Source organism: Natrix helvetica (assembly GCF_964273705.1).
Source record: "Natrix helvetica genome assembly, chromosome: 4".
In the NCBI taxonomy this organism is placed as follows: domain Eukaryota; kingdom Metazoa; phylum Chordata; class Lepidosauria; order Squamata; family Natricidae; genus Natrix; species Natrix helvetica.
The window spans coordinates 102394647-102416400 of record NC_138550.1 but is presented as its reverse complement, the minus strand read 5'-3'; the positions used below and the strand labels follow the sequence as shown (position 1 = coordinate 102416400).

The window sequence follows — 21754 nt, the reverse complement described above, 5'->3', positions numbered from 1 at the left end:
GCTGTTTTCAGCCACTGAATGATATAGTACTATTCTATAGTTTCACCTTCTATTCTCCTCATTCTACACATATTCAGTTGGAGAACATAAGCATGTTTGCTTGAACTGGCATAGAGAATTTCATGTGATGAATCCTAATAAAACAGTTCCAAAATATATCAGTAATAATACTAAACAGATGAATAAACCGTGTCTTCAGTTTTCAGGCAAAATGTATAGAAGTCAGGAGGAAAAAAGAGGTTAAGACCAATACAGTATATACATCCTATTGTCTGCTCAGTCATTCATTCAGCCATACATAAATTAATCTAACAACTAGCTACATTTCAATTAAGAAAAAAAAGGATGTAAAATTTTTTTTGGGGGAGAAGGTGATAATTTAAACCACCATGCATACAGAAAATGAAAACTACAGTGCAATTCAGGCAATTACCAACACAGAAGCCTTTAAGCATTTTTTAATTAGCAATCAATTCCTCCAAAGCCTTAATTATTAAGCAGAGTTTCAAATAACAGGTAAGAAAAACATCTATGTTACTGATAACTTTTTTGGGCCCAATTGTAAATATATTGTGCTTAAAGTGAAATCAGCATCAGAATAGTGTAAAAACTATCTTTTCGAATTCTCTGTTAGCATCTCAACTCCTTCTCTTGGTCAAAATGTTGCATTTTGAGACTTCCTAAGCAGAGCTAAGTTATTCACATAACTGTGGCATGCTGAATATTCCTTTTTTGGACAGAAACATCCATTTATATGAGTAGCCTATTCCAAATGAAATTTATACTGTTACAGAATGCTTTTTTCAATTCTGTTATGCTAAATGGTGTTTAATTGATGTTTGCATGGAAGGACAGCATTATCTTCCAGCAAATCACTCTTGAAATGTTGAAGTAAGTTTTGATAGGATGTGACAAGCTATAAGCTTGAATAAAATCCAACAAAAACCAATCTAGGATTTCTAAATCCTAGATTACATTAAAATTTTATTAAAGACAATTCCCTATCTGGAAGAAAGAAAAGTTGAATATCCAAACAATAAAGGGTTTTTAAAAAATAATTATTATTCATCATACCTGGTAGTCTGTTCATGTTCACTCCTTGAGCCGAGAGCCCAATTCCCATATAACTGAAAAATGGAAATTAAACAGGTCATCTTTCTCTGCTTTATATATACTCATTTCAAAACAGTAATGAAACAAAAAAGCAATTTTTTAATTTAGTTTTATATACAGCTTTTCAAAGATACCTTTTAAAAATATTTTTGAATATTTTTATTCAAAATATTTGTTTGGCTTTTATTATTTTCCTTTCCTGAGAATATTAAAGACTGATAAAATATTTTCCCAATATTCAGATATTAATGAACTATTGAGCATTTGTTCTGGTGTAACTAACTAATCAGGAAAAAAGATCCTGTGTTACATTTCCCATTTGGATTATATTTTGACTATGCAAATTAATCTCGAAAACATTTGTCAAGATTTAAGAACTATTTCAACAAGGAACACCCCCCCACACACCACGTCCAACTTTGAATTTTGCCATTGCAACAATCTTCCTAAAAGATAACATATAAGCCTGACTTTGACAGGTAGAAATGCCTTAAAATGGTACCAGGGGAAAACATATCAGCTTAGGAAAAGAATAAAGGGAAGAAAGAAATCTGGTAGAAAACAAATCAAATGTCCTTTAGGATGAAATTCCTATAGGTTGTGGGAAAGTAATGCTGATTTCTAAAATCTTTTTGTAGAATAATGAAAAACAAACAACATTTCATGAAAATGAGGGGAAAAAAGAAAGTAAGTTGATAATTTCTACCTAGCAAGTAAGATTTTGGAAAAGAAGAATAATTTAAACATCTTTAAAGTGTATTTTGAATTATAATGTTAAAGGTGGATTTTTCCCTCATTGGTATGTTTGATTTTTGATGCAATTCAGAAAAATATATACTTTCCGAAGGGAAATCCTCCCCCATATATCTATTATATGGAGGAGCTCATCCTCTAAAACATTAATAAAAAAAAGAAAATATATTTTTTTCAGAGATATTTAATATTAATGCTTTTCTTTTCCTCTGCTAAGCAGCTGAGGAAGTGTCACGCCAATATCCAGGAATCTGATAGGGAAATTCAAATTCAACATTTAAATTGAATCTTTAAAAATTGCTATAGGACGAGTGTGTATGGGTAAACACATATAATCTATTTCAAATTAAACTGATAAAGAATAAACTGGTGATTGTTAATATTCAGCATTACAAAACTTACTTATTACTCCTTGAAACTCAATCATAATCTCCTATCCCACAACAATTTAACAATGTATTTTTATGTAAGAGAACAATACGAATTTACCAAGTTCTAAATTATAATCGCAAAATAAATTATGCATTTTATAATTAATGCTGTAAACTTTACTAGAATTTAAGAAACTATAAGTGCTAGAATTCAGATGGATTACCTCTCAAGGATTATCCATCATGCCCTACTTTGTGCTCAATAATGGATTCAAATTCTAAAATTAGTATTGAAGACTGCCAACAGAACTGTATAGGCATTCCCTATCATGAAGAACTCTATTTTTGTAAGTTACCATTTTTATTTGCAGAATATGCGAGAATATGTTCTATTCCTGGGCTAAGTTTATATATACTTATGCAGGTATTATTTTTACTCGGTAGAATGTGTCCCAAAAGAGGCTGAACAGATTCAAAGCCTTAACCTGAAATCAAGTTATTCTCTGGTTGATTGTCCTCCAGCCTGGATCTGGAAGTCCCACAGGATCTTAGCCCTATTATTTTCTACGAATCTCTCATCTGGACTTGGGAGGGTACTGCCCTTACACTGTGCAAATGTCCCTGTACACAATGCCAGCTACTTGGTTATGCCTTTCAATATATGCTGTTCCTGCCTGAAATTTATATCCTGTCACTATGTGTTGGGCTGTCTCTGAGGTCTCTCTCTGCACAGTTTGCAACTTGGGTCCTAGCTAGTGCAGCAGACCCCTGCTTCTATAGATCTGATGCTTACTTCCTGTTCCTGTGCTGCTGTTACTAGTGTTCTCTTTCAGTCCAGCTCTTTCCAGTCACTGGCAGGATTTCCCAATGCTCAGCCACCTCAGCTATCTCTTTATGGTACATCCCTTGTAGGGCTTGTCCCACAATGGCACTTCCTCTGCTTGATCTTCCTCCTTTGTCCATTGCTGCCTCAGACATTCTCTCGGCAGCTCATGTTTGGGTGTTATCTTACTGATGTATTCCCAGATGCTATGGGTTTCATCCAGGACATTGGTTTAGATATTTTTTCCAACTGGTGTCCTATATCTGGGTGTTGGATGTTGGGTGGAAACCTTTATAGATTGTGACGAGTTTCTGGATCTTCACATCAATATCTTCCATGTCCTCCTTTGGCTAGGTCACTATATTGGCAGGGTATCTAATGACCAGCAGAGCATATATTTTGATGGCGTGGAACTTGCTCTTTATGAGCTGGCTCTTCAGGACCTATTTTATCTTTGGTGTTAGGGTCTTCCCTGCCTCCTCCTCATGGTAACCATGTGACTCTTGGATACTAAGGTAGTTTGGCTGGTCAGCATGGCTATTATGTTGCTTTCTGGTCATTCCATCCATCAGCCAACTACCTTCCCTCTCTTTATTAGCATTTGGCTATACTTCTTGAGTCCAAATGACATCTGACATACAAATCTCCTCACTGTAGATTCATGGATGGATGGATGGATTAGCGAATCAATTCATTCTTAGCACACAATTCAATGTCCTCTATGTAGAGGAAATGGCTGATGATAGTTCCACTCTTGAACTTATATCCATATCCCTATGTGATTATATGCCTATGCAGAACAGAGCAGGTACAGTGCTTTTCCTTGATATATGCTGCACTTTACAGCTACTCAAATAAATCCATCTAGACCTTGAATTTTGGATGACTGTTCTATTTTCCCAATGTCCTTCTGAGTTGTGTTCATATACTGGCCCATAAGCAATTAATAGACACTAATCAAAACCACAGCTGTCCTATATGTTTAGAAACATGAATTAGGCTCGGCTTCTTATGAAGTATAACATAAATTTGAGTTGTGTGTCAAATAGGCTGGCTATATAAATCAATTAAACCAACCAACCAACCAACCAACCAATCATAATTTCAAGTAGTGCTCAACTTAAGCCATATGTTGTAGGAAGTTTCAGGGGGTTAACATATGTATTTGTTTATTATTACTGTACCCATAAAATACAACAATAATTTAAACAAATATTTAGGCAACTGACTTTTGTATACATCTCTAAATTAAAACATCCTCACCAGATGGCTCTGCATGGAACCAGCAAAAATAATCCAATCTCCCAATATAATAGGTTTCATTTTCTTATTATTAGGGTTTTTTAATAATCAGAAAATGTTTTGTTCTAATTTATGACTGTTATTCCATATCTTGCATCTTCAGATATAATAACCAAATACATTTAATTATTTATTAATAGTGACCAGTTTCATTATCAAATTCTGACATTTAAAAGAAGCCACTATGTAACTGCAATCTAACTGTTCTCATCAAAGGCATCTCTACTGAGGCCTTATTTAGTTTCATATTAATATTGAAATCCCTGTTATTTGCCTAACAAAAAAGGCAGTTTCAGATTCGAATTAGTAAAACAACAAACCAAGAAAAGCATAGATAGAAATAACCTTGTTTACTTAGTCCTTAGTTAAGCAACTTGGTGACACCTCACAAATTCAGAACTACAACTTCCATAATGACAGATTTGGCTTCTTCTGCTGGCAGGAGCCAAATGGTGAAAGATTGGGCAGCATAAACCAACCAGTTATTAACAATGAGCCAGATTCATAAAGATTCCAACTGATTATTATATGCAAAGTGCTTTATTGTTAATAAACTGAGCATTATAAACAACAGACCAGAAACTATATGCTGAATAATTCCCTTTCTGCCTTCATAATTCCTGAACTTTGAGATTACAATTCCAATCCAGACATTAAGATTAGCAACAATTGTCATTTCTTATGCTGTACAATTTTATATTAATCTATTGAGGTATGCTTAATTTATTAAAATCACAAATACTTTAATCAGAATACAAGAGCACCTAGATGATCTCACCCAGAAAGTTTATGTTGATATTAAACAAAAGATGAAAGAGCAACAAATTCTGCAGCAAACCTACACAATTGGGACCATGTGCTGACCTCTTCTCCCCTATCAACAAACAGCAAACCAGACCTGGAGGAAGGAAGATAATGAGCATAATTCAGTGTCACCCACACAGTCAGGCCAGAAGGATACCGTGATCAATGTTATTGAAAACTTCTGAGAGGTCATAAAGAGTAAGGACAGCATGCCATCCATCTCCCACACTTGCCAGAAATCATCCAAGGGTGCAATCAATGCCATCTCAGATTTGAATAATGACTGAAAGGGATTCAGATAATCTACTTCTTCCAGAGATGTTTGAAGCTGCTGCACAATCTTCTCCACAACCTCCCCCCAAAATGGATGGTTGAAAACTGCCCAAAAATTGCCTACTACCACTGAATCCAGCATTTTTTGAGAAGGGGGTAGACCACTGCCTCCTTAAGAGTCAGTGGAAACACCCTCTCCTAAAGAGGAATTAATCACAGCTATGGCCAAATCACATGACATTTCCCAGTAGGCCTTAGCCCATTAGGAGGAACAGGGATCTAAAACAGAAGTGATGGAGCTAACAGTTTTTAAAGCTTGCCCACTTCATCAGACCTAATAGCATCAAACTCTTCCCAGATAACTTTGTCCACGTCATCTATGTAGAGATGCTTAGCAGTAAGCTTTTAAAATTTTATCTGGGTACTTTTATTTTGAGTCTTCTTTTTTCTATTCTTTTTTCCCTTCATTACAGTAATTAATCTTAGTATTTCATTAGTTATCTTACTGTTTGCCCTTTCTATTTTTATACCGTTTATTTTTATTTTTTTAAATCTTGCTATAAATATGATAAAATAGCCTTTGCTCTGGAATTAGGGTGTAAAAGATAAAAACATAAGCCACTCAGGAGAAGGAATCTGTCACCTCTCTGAACAATTAATTTGACTGCCAAATTGTTCATATTGTTTTGTAAAAATGTATAATATTCAGCCAATTTGACCTTCTAAAACTGCAATCTATAATTTTATATTATCTGTCACACCAGATGAAGCAATCAAAACGTCCTCCAGGTCACATTGCCATCTGCTCATCAAGAAGGAACTGTAAGTTAAAGAGAACAGAAGAACGAGTTCCATGAGTCAGAGCAAAAACTAAAGATGGTATGCCTCTGGAATCAGCTACTATATCTTCCAAATACAAAGCACTTTGTCTTGTTATGGTTAAACTTAAATATATTTCTCCCCATTGAGACCTTCGGCCTCAGACATCCAGACAGTACTTCCTCACCTATTTGGTCTGGAATTAAGATATATAATTGAATATTATCAGCATATTGATGACCCCTGACCATGTGTTGAATGAGTTTATTCAGTGACTTAATGTAGACATTTCAATACATACATTACTACTGTAAAAAAGGACAGTGGTGCTGAAGATGGGATTCACCATCACATGATAAACTACTAACTCTTATGATTCAGAAATCATCAACTATTTTGTTGATATAGCCTAAAATTGTATTTGTTTTTTTTTACCTGCAAAATATTATTGACTAATAAGCCAACATCTAATTTTCACAACTTCTTTGGTTTTTAGAAATATATAATTTAGAATCAAATCACATTATTTTCCTCAAAAACTTCTTAACAATATTATGGCTATCAAACAAAACCAGGAAAATAGAGAAGAAGCCATATAGGTAACTGCTTTTACATAATTTTCCATTTTTGAACAATAAAATTTGCAGCCAGCCTTTGGACATTCTCTTATGTCCAATAATCTTTTGTTGAATTATCTCAAAATTAGAAGAAACATAATACTCTTTAAGACTCTTTGTCATGATTTGTTCATACTGATTATTGCAATTCTTTTTTTCCAAAATTATATTTAATATTACCATCTTCATATTACTCTTCAATTTTAGCTAAAAAATTCCATAGGCTTTCCCAGCTTAAATTGTGTTTACAATAACTCAAAGGATATTAAAACTTGATGCAAGCTTTATATTTTATAAAACATACTATAACTGAATCTATAATAAAATTACATTAAACTATTTGTATATCACTGTGATATTTCTTTAATGGCTACTTTAAAAAAAACCCACTGATCCCTCCCACAAATGGAAATGGCAAAGTATCTAGATCCTATTTTCATTTTTATATTATAAACTGAATAATGAAATACCTTCTGAAATTCTGTCATACAGATGTTCTAGTTTCATTTTCTAATAATGCAGAACCCACATTTCCATTGCAAATAAATTAATAAAATAAACCAATGAATATAATTGAGATGTGGAGTTAAAAGTATCAGACCTTCATTCTAAACATCTGAACTTTGCAATGTTCCTTGAAAAAAATTAAGTAAATGCGCGCGCGCACACACACACGCACACACACACTCACTCACAGGACAATCCTATAGAGTTCTACTAAAAATTGGCTACAGAGTTGCACCTCTTTTGTTGTAATATTACAGACTTCTAAGAAAGTTAATAGGACTTTGTTTGAGTAAACATAGCCAAGTTCAGGTTCTAATATGTTCTCTAGAATTGCACAATGCAAGTGACAAAAACAATATGATTAAAAATATCCGCTACCTAGTATATCCACGTATTCTTCTTTTATTATATTAAGATTTACATGCATTAAATTATGACAAATACTAAGCTGAAAATATACTATTCCAATCAGAGAAAACTATAAGGAATGGACTTTCTGAAATCAACTTATATCCACAATTTGTACTACTGGCTGCTCAGGTACAACTTATCACATATTACTATTGGCATTAGTGATAGTTTAATATAGCAAAAGACAAGTGTTGTAAAGTGCATTTGCTGGTTTTGCTAAACAATGTTGTGCAGAGTTTAGCATGGTTGCACAAAGATCTCTCTGGTAAACTAAAAGACAAAAAGGATAAGCATAAAAAATGGAAAGAGGATACATAACTAATAAAGATGAAGTCAGGAAAGCTAAGGCTCAGAATGAGCTAAAACTTGCAACAAATGTAAAAAATAATTTTAAAAGTTTCTTTCAACATATAAAAAGCAAGAAAACAGTCTAAGAAACAATTGGCCCACTAATGGGAGAAAATTGCAAGGAAGTGACCATCAGCAGGGAGAAAGCAGAGCTGCTTATGTTTTTCTTTGCATCTGTCTTCACACAAAAGAAAAAATAGTCCGACCTACCAAAAACAAAACAGTAAAAGACAGCCAAGGAATTCAAATTGAAATAAGCAAGAAAATGGTAAGAGAACACCTGTCTACTCAAGATGAGTTCAAATCACCAGGACTGATGGATTAGATCTCAGAGTTCTGAAGGAGCTGACAGACATGATCTCGGAACCATCAAACCTTATCTTTCAAAGATACTGGAGCACCAGGGAATTACCAAAAGATGTGATTCCCATCTTCAAAAAAGGGAAAAAAATTAGATCCAGGAAACTACAGGCCAATCAGCCTGACATCAATACCTGGGAATATCCTGGCAAAGATAATCAAGCAACCGATTTGTGAACATAGAAGCACGCAGTTATAACCAGAAAGCAACATAGGTTTGTCAAAAACAGATCATGCCAAACAAATCTTATTTCATTCTTTGACAAAGTGACTAAATTAGTGACCAGTGAAATGTTGTGGATATAGTATACTTGGATTTCAGTAAGACATTTGACAAAGTAGACCACAACCTACTCCTTGGTAAGCTAGAAAAATGTGGGATAGATAGCATCACCACCAGATGGATTTGTAACTGGCTGACAAACCGCACTCAATGTTTAGCCTTTAATGGAAATACATCTACATAGGAGGAAGGAAGCAGAGGGTTAAAACAAGGTTCTGTTTAGGCCCAATACTCTTCAATATCTTCATAAATAATTTAGATGAGGGATTAGAATAATTACATTTGCAGACGACACCAAGCTGATAGGAATAGTCAACCCCCCAGAAGATAGGCCCAAGAACCAGATGGATCCCCACAAACTTGAACACTGGGCTCTATCTAACAAAATGAAAGTCAATATAGACAAAAGCAAGGTTTTTACACTTAGGCAAGAAAACCAAACGTACAGCTACAGATTGGATGAAACATGGCTCAATAGTAATAACTGCAAGCAGAACTGTAGTCCTATTGGACAATCAGTTAAATATGAGACAGCATTATGTTGCAGCCACCAACAAAGCCAATCTAATCCTAGGCTGGATAAGCAAAGGGATAGAATCAAGATCTCCTGAACAAAGGGATAGACTCAAGATCTCCTTAGTACCACTTTATAAGACTTTGTAAGATCACACTTGGAATATTGCATCTAGTTTTGATCATCACAATGTAAAAAAAATGCTGAGATTCTGGAAGGAGTGCAGAGAAGAGCAACAAAGATGATTAGTAGGTTGGAGGCTAAAACATATAAAGAACGACTGCAGGAATTATGTACGTCTAGTCTAGCGAAAAGAAGGACTAGGGCCAACATGATAACAGTGTCCCAATATTTGAGGGACTGCCACAAAAAAGAGGGGGTCAACCTATTTTCCAAAGCACGAGAAGACAAAACATGAAACAATGGATGGAAACTAATCTAAAGTGAGAAGCAACCTAGAACCAAGGAGAAATTTCCTAACTGTGAGAACAGTAAGCCAGTAAAATGGTTTGCCTTCAAAGGTTGTGGGTGCTCCATCACTGGAGGCTTTTAAAAACAGATTAGACAGACCTTTGTCTGAAATGGTATAGGGTCTCCTGTTTGAGCAGGGGGTTGGACTAGAAGGCCTCCAAGGTCCCTTCCAACTTTGTTATTCTGTACTGCTCTGTTCAGCATGATCTCTAAACAGGGACAATTTATTAACAGAGACAGGTTAAAACACAGAATTTTGGTTACATTCTGGTACCAGGGCTCATTTAAAGTTAACTTCTGCAAAATGTGATTCTGGCTGTTATTGAAATCCAAATTGGAGAAAGACCAATGGTTAACTTTCTTTCTTTAGATGTAACTGAGAGCCAGTTTGGGGTAGTGGTTAAGGTACCTGGTGAGAAACTGGGGGATTTTGAGTTTTAATCCTACCTTAGGCATAAAGGTGGCTGGTGATCTTGGGCTACTCATTCTCTCTCAGACCTAGAAAGAAGACAATGGCAAGCCACTTCTAAATTCTTGCCAAAAAATTTTTAGGTCTCAACATTCACTCCAAGATGCGCACACATACGCAGAATATAGAGTTGGATCTTTCTACTGCTAACATTATTATTATATAGCCATTTTATAACCAAGTTCAAATAATTCTTGACAAGAAATGTTATTATGGAGGGCTAACGGACGGTTTAAAAATGTGATAAATAAATAAAAATTATCTCACCTATATGTATCAAACATCTATATAGAAATAGTAAATAATATAAAGCTTCCTGTGTACTTTAATCCTACCTGTTCCCGTTCTATTTTTAAAAAATCAGTACATATCACAGTGTATACATTTTTTAGAATTGCATTAAAAATCCAACTGTTAAAAATATTTTATAACCTGACTATATTAACTCTATCAATATCACGAATATAAACTCTCATATTATCACATTCCTCAAAAGGAATGAAAGTCCAGTTGCCTTTTGGACAAGCATCTTTGGGACAACCACGACATACTCAAAAGTAGGAGGAATTATTTATTATTTCTTTATGTTTCATATTTCTAAATCACTCATTCCACTCAAAAAGGGGTTCTGGGCGGTGTACAATTTGATTGATACATAAAACAACATATAAAAATTAAAATTAAAAATTAAATTGGGGTTAAAATCTTTAAAATTATAGAATGACAAACATCCAAAGGGGGGAAAAAATCCTAAAATGGCCATTTAACATTAGATTATTACAAGTGGAGGGGCTAACCAGCACCACAGTTGCCTGGTCCTCTGTGCCCCCAATGCAAGGATGAAGAGCCAAATTTTGTTCCCTTTGCAGAAGGCAAAGAGATTGAGGACTTTCTTCACCTCTGGTAGCAGCATGGTCCACAAAGTGAGGCTCTTTTCCTGGATCCCACCAGTCAAAATTCTTTGCTACAGACAGGTCTGTAGCATACCTTCCCTGTCTGATTGAGTGAGACAGACTGATGAGATTGGATGGAGCCAGTTCTGGATGTAACCTGATCCTATGCCATGAGTTTGACACCCCTGCCCTAGACTTATTCACTTTTGGATCATGATTCTCATCATGTTCTGCAAAGCTTGCTGTGGTTTTTTAGATAGTTGGAACTGTCTACTCTTCTATAGACCAGAATAAACTGAATAAAAGAAATCAGGATTTTGAAATTGTAGGCTGCATTATATTATTTCACACGAGTCACAAATTTACTAAATTTGAATTTACTAGAACACTATCAAAAAGCAGAAATGAAAATAAAAAAAATATTTTTATCTAGGAAGTGGTCTGGTAGTATGCATACCATTAATTTAACAGTGTTATTGTATTAAATTACCAGTGGAAACAAAATGTAATGTAAGTAGGCCAAGTATTTGATTTCTCTGGACTATACAGAAATTGATGATTGAAAGAAATGAAGAATGTCAGCCTATAACAATTCTTCAACTGAATAAAGTGAACGTCTTTGAATATATGGAGAAAATTAGAAACAGAAATTGCATGCACTTTACAATTTTTTTATTAAAATGTCAGCCTGTACAAATCAAAATATATTCGCAACAATATATATGAAAATCTTACCCATCTCTTCCTTTACTGACAATTTTTACTTCAAAATAATATATTCCACAAGCAGCAGGTATGGGGTGAGTGGCGCGAACAGAAGCAGCATCTTTTGGAGTTTTTCCATGACCTGCAAAAAATATATTAAATTATATTCTAGAAATTGAAGACAATGTATTCATTAATAAAACAGCTACAAAATCAAGTATACCTGAGAGGCTAAACATGAACCCTAGAAACATGCATTCAGTTTAGTGGTGGCCTGTCTTCTGCAATGAGGTCCCTCTGAGATTGGGATGGTCCCCCATTTTACTGATGTTTTGAAGACTCTTGTAGATGTGTGTCTATGTCCAGGCCTTTGGCAAGGTCCCCCTTAGGATTGTATAGGTTTATTGTTCTCTTTTGTTTCGGATCAATTTCTATCATCCATTTTTTTTTCTTTTATTTTTACCTACTGTATTTTTTTTTAAAAAAAAAAATTTTACTTGTGAATTGCCCTGAATAGTTGGAAGTTGGCTGTTATACAAATTCAATAAATCATTATCATTTTCATCCTCATTTTGACCAGAAAACAAGGAAAGGTTCATTTGTAAAACAATTGTACTAAAACAATGGTTAATTTACAACCATTCCCTTGTACCTTAAGAAATTTACAAGTTTAACATTAATTTCTTTAAAGCAAATACTATTTTACTACTTCTACGTAATTAAATATTATTTTTGTTTTATTCTCCAGAAAGACATCTGCTCTTAGTATTTATTTTTAAAAAAATATTTCAAACTAGTAAATAAGATTAATCATGGCTAAATAGTTTTACAGATATAAGATTATTTAGATACCTGCATAAGATTTGAAACCAGTGATGACATTTGAAATGATTCTACGTACGTGTTAAAATACAGTGGTACCTTAGTACTTATTGTTAATTGGTTCTGGGAGGTACAATGAGTATCAAAAATGATGAGTACCAAATATTTTCCCTCTGTAAGGAATAATGTAGTGAGTCAAAAGGTAGCCAACACTGACAAGTTCTAGCTTGTGCGTTGAGTACCATGAGTACCAGGACAAAATGTTCATGTCAAAATGTGTTGAGTACCAAATTCTATGAGTTTCAAAACAATTTAGAGTACCAAGATACACTATACATATATTTCCATATGTATCTCTTCTTGAATTGCCTGATTGGTGCTTTTTGAAGTGTTTCAGGCCCTACATAAGGTCTTTATAAAGAAATTACTAGTCTTTTAATTGCTCAGAAGGTTGAGTTAAAAGGCTGGGGAAAAAGAGCTGATTTCTACCCACTAATTGTATGCTGCTGTCACCATTGTATGCATTGCAGGTTTTCCATTGCTTCTGCCAATGAAAGGTTCATGAAGCTGTACTTTTATGATGCTGATGGTGGGGGAATGCAGCATTATATTGCTAAAGCATTCTGACTCCATGACTACTTCTAGATATCTGCATCAGTGGTGGGTTTCAATTATATTTACTACGGGTTCACTTGCGCACTCGCTCAACGCTTCTACACAGGCACTGATGTGTCCGGGCAGGTGGGTGGAGTCTCCTGCCACCACTACCGGTTCGCTCGATCCAGGCCAAACCGGGAGCAATTCACCACTGATCTGCATGCCAACACTGATAGTCCCTTGCAGTACTCAGGATGAACATTTTGCTTGTTATTGATTGTCCCTCCTGCTTCATCCTATGTTCCTTTTCTATTAGTTTAACTTATCAGGATTAATTTTAGATACAGATTTAGGTTTTTTTTCATAAAAAGTGCAAGATGTGTATTCAGAAGTAACCTGTCTAATAGATTCTAACACCGCAGCACCTTAGACCTGTTAGTTGAATAATTGGACAAAGAGCTAAACTACTCAAGCACTTGTCTAAACTTGCTCAATCCCATTCAAACCATTTTCTCCAAATCAGGGAAAGTGAATTATATTTTTTCCTATTGGCAGGTAACATTAATGAAAGGTGAAAGTAATCTATGGGAATCCACCGATCACTTTCCTTACTTTGTCCTGCATTTAAACAATAGGTATATAACCAACTATCAAAATAGGGCTTAGCAATTGAAATACAAATTTTGTACCACATTATTTTATGCTGACATACGTTGTATATGTCCTATTGTAAATTATAAATGTACATTCTTTTCTCACAGTAGAATAATAGTTTTAAAAGTTAAAACAAAACAAATATTAACACAGAGTTAAACTCTTATATAAAAATCATATCTGCTGCTAGAAAACCAAAATATAATAAACAGCCTACTAAAATATAGGGTTGAAATAGCAATATTCAGTTCACATTTTAAGTGGCATTTATGCAAGGGAAGGAACAGGGGAAAATGACACTGCTATCCATTCAAGCCCATGTGCAGTCTGGGTTAAGCAAGAACAAATATTTTTAATTTGTAATTAAGCTATAAAAAGATAATAAGCAACATGGCTATAATATTAGTTCAATAGAAGTTAATGTTCAGCTGGGATGGTTTTAATCAGGAGCACTTGCATTTCAGCTGTCTGAAAATTAGTACAGACATTTATAGAAAACAGTTTGTGTGGTTCCCACATAATCTTATTCTGTAGAATCACTTTGAAAAATCTACTTATAATTTAGTGGAACATTTATTATAGTTTTAAAATGCTATTTATTTATGTAACTAATAACAAAACAGTTAAATTTATTATTGAACTTATTCAAAATGTTATTATATATAAAAATACAATGCCTTCTTCTGAATAAGTTAATCCTTCATTTTCTAGTTTTCAGTTCTTACACAAGTTTTCTAGATATCTTTTCCCACTATCTTTTAATATATGGTGTTTGACACTACTGGATAATGTAGCTTATACAGCAATAAGCTGTATATACTGCATGAAGAATTATTCTTTGAGAATTTTACGTATGCAGCAATAAACTGTATACTGCATGAAGAATTATTCTTTGAGAATTTTACGTATGCAGCAATAAACTGTATACTGCATGAAGAATTATTCTTTATATTTGAGAATTTTACCTAAGACTAATTAGGACTTAATACCTGTTTGAACTGAAATGATTTTTCATTTTATCTCTCTAAATATACTTTTTCTAAGAAAAAATTCAAAAGGTATCTATATAGTCAAATCTTCAAGATTCTTCTCTACATAGATCCTCAAGTAACTAAATCTATGTTTGAATTACAGTCATTATTAATGAATCATAGTTATGAATAATGAATTGTGTAGTTTTATTTCTATTTTTCTATAGGTGAAATCAGCTCAATCTAAATTTTCTGAACTGAAACTATTTTTGAGCATTGCAGAAAAAGAAAGAAACCACTATTATATTTTTATATTAAGCCAAACTACATACTATAATACTTGTTAATAAAATATCACACAAAAAGCATAATACAAAATAAAATAAAGAATATGGAATAGCTGCAAATTATTCTCAAAATATATTTCCTGATTAATAACACAAATCATAATAATCATATTAACTTAAAGCTCAAATCCATAGGAAGTTAAGCACTTGTCAGACTTAACAGTACATAAATCATGGTTAGTCCAACAAATTTAGCCACTACCTTCCCCCTTGCTATCAACACATAGTTCAGCAAGGGTGCAAGGAGTTCAAAACTATCCATTATTATTTTAGTTTATCAGCAGTTTAGCATCTCTCCCAAATCTGGTAGTATGATTATGATTAGTGAGCATAGATTCACAACACTCTCAAATTCTGAATATTTCTAATTATAACTAAGATAAGTATTTATTGATCTGGCCTTTGATGATATGAAAAGTTGCAATTAATAAAAATGGAAGCAATGACTTATGTCTTTCTCACAGGGATAAAGAAGTATGTAAGCTAAAGGACAAAATATCATTCTCTTTTCAGTTAGTGATAGTTTAGTACTTTAGTTTTACTTCTGAATCATTAAATTGTTACATATTTCAAATATACACTGTAATACCACCATACAATATACAAAGCAATCCAAAGAAAAACTTGGCTTGGAAAATTCCAAACTCCTAGTTATCTAAATCTTTATGCTTGAACTTAAAAATATTATTTCACTATGTAGGAATTCGGCATAAAAACAAGGAACAACAACTTCTTCCAGTGCTTAAAGGGCCTGTCAGCATATTAGGACACTGTACCACTTTTTGTGAAAGATGCATGCTGATATCTAAATATTTAGAATTTCAAATTTACTATGTACTAAGTTGATCAGAAGCTATATATAATAGATTCTTATTTGTTTTCATTTTTCTGCATTCTAGGCAAAGTGCTCCTGTTTCTGTGTGTGTGTGTGTACACACACACATACATATATACATACATACACACATAATTTTTTCCAAAGCCTGTACTTCGTAAGTTCAAAAATTTAGAATAGGTGAGTCTTTTCTACAATAACCTTTTCTACAAAAGTTTCCTTTTTTATCTTGCTTCATTTAAGTCTATCTTGCTTTCCTATTCCATTTTAGATGAATGAGTCTATGTGTGGAGCGTGTGTACACATATAAATCTAAAATGCAGAAGGAAACATGAACTGTCCCAAATGATTTCAGCACAACAGAAAATATAGCTTCTTTTGTACATCAGATTTTGCCTCTTTGCTTCCTGATATTAACATCAGAAGAAGGAAGATAAATTCAATATATAATAGAAATCGAATTGGAAGGAATTATTTTTTCATTAACCAATATTGCAACTAATGTTCACCATCATGCAGGATGAATTTACAAAACAAAGGTTTTCTTTCTTCATTTTTACCTGTTTAAAAGTTTTACATTTATTCTTCCAACTTCTGCTGACCTTTACTCTCTTGCTAAACAAACACATTTCTTGCCCTAACCGGTTATTTTTAATGTGACGCGTCACACTGACTGACTTGCTTTCTCCTCCCCTGACCCCAAGTTGTTATTCAACAAGAGAAATAATCACTTCTGAAGAAAATGACACTTTATATACTCCTTCTCCCCACATCCCCCACAACCAGAAAATAGGCTCACACAAGTGTCCCAATATTTGGAAGCTGGAAAAAAAAAGTGAAGCTGGGAGGGAGTCTACTTGGCTTCCTAACTTTTTCTCAAGAGGACCCAATGAGATTTGTTTCCTGTTGTTCTATTTTTTAACACCCACCCACCCCCATCGATTGCTTCTAAAACGTTTCCTCCCAGGTTAAGAAAAGAAAACCAGGGATGGGATTTTTTTTAGAGATGGAGTATCAGGTTTAAAAACAGATAATCCCAGGCCTAGTTCCCTTAAAAGAACAGGCCCGATTGCTCTTAATCCGGTTGAGAGGAACCAAGTTACCGAAGGTGAAGGTAGATGGGGCAGAAAGGAAATCAAGAGAGAGACCAGAACAAAACAAAAAACAAAAGCAAAACAAAAGGCGTCAAAACCAGGGTTGGTTGTCAGAAGGGAGAAAAAAATAGGCCATTCGGTCTTTTGGGAAGTGGGCAACGGAGAGACTGTGGTGGCGTCAGTATTGTCTGCTGAAGGGGAAACAAAAAATGATGCACGAAGAAGCGGGGTGTCGTCCATCGACAGCGGCGGGGGCCAAGGGGGAGCTTTGCTGGCCGAACTGGGGTGGATGTTTTAGGGGCAGGGGTCGACCTCGGGTTGGGGCTTCGCTCTCTAGTAGACAGTGGAGAAGAGATCGACAAGCTCCGGCCTTCTGTCGACCATCCTGTCACACAAACTGCTGGGTTGCCTGCCTGGGGGTCTCCCTGTCGGAGGGAAGGCCGGACAGCAAAGCGGGCTGGCCTCGGCCTTGTCCGTAGCCCCCTCACCTTTCTCTCCCCCTCCCCTCACCTTTGTAGTGGACGCGCAGGTTGTTCTGTGAGAGGCCGATGTAGCTGAATTTGTCTTTCGGGCTCCAAGAGCGAGGGAGCGGCGTTTCCTGCTCGTCCACGGCCGGATAGAGCCGCTTCAGGCGCCGCTTGAGCTCTTTCTCTTGCTCGTTGAGGGCTGGATCGCCGCAGTGAGGAAAAGGGGCCGGGGCGCTACTGCCGCTCCCGGCAGATATGGGCCCAGCTGAGGAGACAGCCGAGACTGTTGTTGTTGTTGCCGCCGCCGCTACGGCGGGCGGAGGAGGAGGAGGCGGCGGGGCCGAAGTGGCCGGCGGCGGTGGCGGCGGCGGCGGCGGTGGGTGAAGGAGAAGCGCGGCCGAGGCCGGCGAGGGAGTCGGGTTGCTCGGCGCCAGAGGAGACGTCGCCGGCAGTTGTTGCGGCTGCTGCCCGGACATGCCGGCCTTGGTCTCTCGGTCTCTCTTTCTCTCTCGCGAAGGCCTCTTACAACAGGGGGTTTATGCGAACCACCTCTCACCGGAGTGACAGTCCGAGATGCGGAGAGCACGGGAGCCACAAACAAACGGAGGGAAGGGGGGGAGACGGCGGCGGCGGAGGAGGAGGCGACTCGGCTGTGGAAGCTCGCGCGACTACGAGAAAGGGATTGGAAACGACGGAGGTGATGACGAGCGCGGGCGCGCGCGGAGGTGTGTGTGTCTGTATATGTATATATTTTGCGCGTGCTGGCGCGCGCTGGGAGGCGCGCCTAAGAATTCGGGAGGATGCGCGCGCGCGCGTGACGCGAAAGGGAACGGGAGACGGGAGCTCGGGCTTTGTCGCTTACTGCGCCGCGAGCCTTCGGGCGAAGGCTGCTGATGCTACCGCCGCCGGGCTGCCCCTGTACTCCTTAACTCATTAGTGGCAGCAGTTGCCGCCACCGCCGCTTCCGAACGTGCTCCTCAATCAGCTGAGCGGCGTGGCGACGCCGAGAGCCGAGTGGAGGCGCTTGCCTGCCAGTGACACGGAGTGCGTGCGGGGACCGTGCCGGTTGCCCCGCTAGCGACGGTGGGCGGGCGAAAGGAACGAGGGAGGAAGTGGGCTGGCGCGCCTGGAGCTGCAGATGAGCCAGGCGGCAACCAGTAGAGCTGACCGGCTTCATCGCCCCGCGATGTCGCAAAACAGGAAAGGAGTGGGGAGGCTGCGACGTAACTCTCTCTCTCTCTCTCTCTCTCTCACACACACACACACACACACACACACACACACACACACACACACACACACACTCCCCCTCCCTCCCTCCCTCCCTCTCTCTCCCTTCTCAACCATAACAGGAATGTACGTATTTCGATCTCTCTTTGCTGCCGTTTAGCGGCCATCTGGATATTTGCAGGACAAATCCGGTGGCTTCTTATACGCATGCCAATACATTTTTCATTCAATGCCTGTTTAAGTAACTCCTTTACAGTTACCATTGTGTCCAGTAATAGGAACAAGGCGCCAAGGGGTAGTAAAATCCAGTTGTTGGATTTTTGTGGAAATGTGATTGGAATCAATAGGCGCTATTTTGAGTAAAATTAAATATGCTGATCATTGTCACTGCCAAATAGAAATTAGTTCATCTTGGCCTGCTGAGTTCAGTAGGTCGTCTCCCAAATGGCTAGGATGGTAGTGAGCATGCATAGAATTAAAAACAAAAGGGAAAAAAATGCTGGTTCGCACTGCAGGCCTTTCTAGTATAAATTTTCACAGTAGCTGACTAGGTGATTTTGGAAAAGCCCAGAAAACATTGGAACTGACACTTGGCCACTGGATCCACACACACGCACACACCCTGTTTTGTGAAGGAAAGTAAACTGAAACATTCCCAAGACATGACTTTCCAACTAATGAAGAAAAGCCTTTCTCAATAATTAATGTCAAATTTATCTTACTGTTAAGTAACATCAAGTATAGTATAAATATATCATTTACGTTGATATATTGTGCAAAGTATTTTTATGAGAAAAAGTACATGTATCTTAAAGCTGCCTTAAAATAATTACAATACAATAATAACATAAAAGAAAGGGTCATCTGTCACATACATTTATTTAATGAAAGATGATACTTGCATAATAATTCAGGAAAGTCAGATAACTATAGTATTTTTAACACAATGGGTTATAAACAAAATGTAAAAGCACATGATACTGGATAATTTGGATTTAAATCTGACTGGATATATGGAAGTCCTTTATATCATTATTTTGAATTTGGCAGAATAAAAACAATACATGTAAGAAATAGTCTTAAAATGATAGAATGAATAGTGATATCAAACTTCTGCATTTAAACCTTCATAAAACAGAGAAAAAGAAATGGGAGTAATATCAACATTTGGTTTTGTCAATTCGCCAGTATTTTACCATATTTCCTAATAAAGCATATTGCCTATGGTTCATGGATGCGTCATATGCAAATATACAGTGGAGGATTAAGGCTAAGCACTGACAAATCTTGGTGCCCCTCCTTTATATATACTGCACAAATTTTCATTGATTTTTTTTCTTTCTCAACTTGGTAGTGCCCCTTTGGGCCTGGTGCCCTAAGCACGTGCTTAGTCTGTTTAATGGTTAATACACCACTGCAAATATACCTGAGCCACAGAAGGCTGAGTTTCTTGTGAATAATATCTGATAGTTTTTCAGTGCCGGGGGGCGGCAGTGCCAGGGGGCGGCGCCTAGGAGCAGAGCCTTCTCTGTGGCGGGCCCAGCCCTGTGGAATGACCTCCCCCCGGATATTAGGATTACCTCTGACCTCCGCGCCTTCCGTGTAAAGCTCAAGACCCACCTATTCCAAGTAGCTGGCCTGGCTCAACCATAGTTTGATGATATCGCTCCTGACGGGTTTTTTAATTTTGTGATTGTATTTAGGGGATTTTAAACTGTGATTTTAATTGTTTCCATCCATCTGTCTACCTCCTCCACGTATATGTCTATTTTGTGTTTGTATTGTCCATATTTGTATTTTATATGTTTTTATTGTACGCCGCCCCGAGTCCTTCGGGAGAGGGTGCGGCTAACAAATAAATTTTTATTATTATTATTATTATTATTATTATTATTATTATTATTATTATTATTATTATTATTCGGCAAATCAATATTTTTGACTACTATTTGTATCACAGGTCTCAGCCTCTTTTAAAACAATGATCTTTCCCTGCAAGAGCAGTTTCTGTTTTACTGTTGCTTAGTCTACATTAAATTACTTGATTTAATCTCATTAGCAAAAGATTCTCAGGACTATTATTGAGGTTATTTATTTAAAGTTTGGGAGGAACATGATTTAGTTAATTATCTAGAGTTTAGTACAAAACACTAATCTTTTTTGGTGGTTTTGTTTATAAATGCAATAGATGGGTGGGTTAATTCTATAATTTTAAAAACAAATGCAATCCCTTATTTACAAGTAGTGGAGAAACATGTTCTCTACGTACTGCAAAATGATCCTGCTTTTTTCCCAATTAAAAACATAATCTACTTAAAAGTACTTAAAATTCTAGTTTTTTATTACATAAATGAAGAAAAAGTCTTGATCCTTGCAGACATACTATGAGTTTTAAATCATAGTATATGTACTTATTCTATCTCACAGTTGCCCCATTTAAGTAAACTCTTGCATAGCCATCTGATTTTCTGAAAAGCTCTTTGTAGCTGAGTCCATATCTGAAGACTGGAATACCTTTCAGATATATTTTTCTGTAGAATATCAGAATTACCATATTTTTAATGTTGATTCGTCAATTGCATGGAAAATATAGATGTCTTATATCTTCTGTTATTTTATACTGATTTGAAAACTTCCAGATCAAAGGTAGGAAAAATCTAGAATCGTGGAATGTCTAAGACATCTAGGTTTAAATACATTTTTGAACCAAGAACTGTATGTGACTTTGGAGTGCAAACAGTAAGATAAAATGCAATTTGTTTTAAATCAAGTAAATATAATTCTGTCTGACGTATTTAATAATTTGCCTCTTTTATAAAATTAAAATTGACAATGTGATAGCAAGTTTTGAAGACTGTGTTGTACATCCCTATTTAAGAATTAAAAGTAGATTATAAACAT

The 21754-nt window shown here is 36.3% G+C and overlaps 1 protein-coding gene across 1 annotated transcript in view; it reads right to left on the bottom strand.

The window, feature by feature from the left end:
* RANBP9 (RAN binding protein 9) overlaps positions 1-18348 on the bottom strand; it is a 39400-nt gene extending 21052 nt beyond the window's left edge. The window contains exons 1-3 of the mRNA XM_081952099.1: positions 17667-18348; positions 11867-11978; positions 1075-1127 (exon numbers count right to left, since the gene is read on the bottom strand). Of these exons, the coding sequence (XP_081808225.1) occupies positions 1075-1127; positions 11867-11978; positions 17667-18099 (598 nt within the window). The 5' untranslated portion in view covers positions 18100-18348. The remainder of the gene's footprint in view (positions 1-1074; positions 1128-11866; positions 11979-17666) is intronic.
* Positions 18349-21754: the final 3406 nt, after the last annotated feature.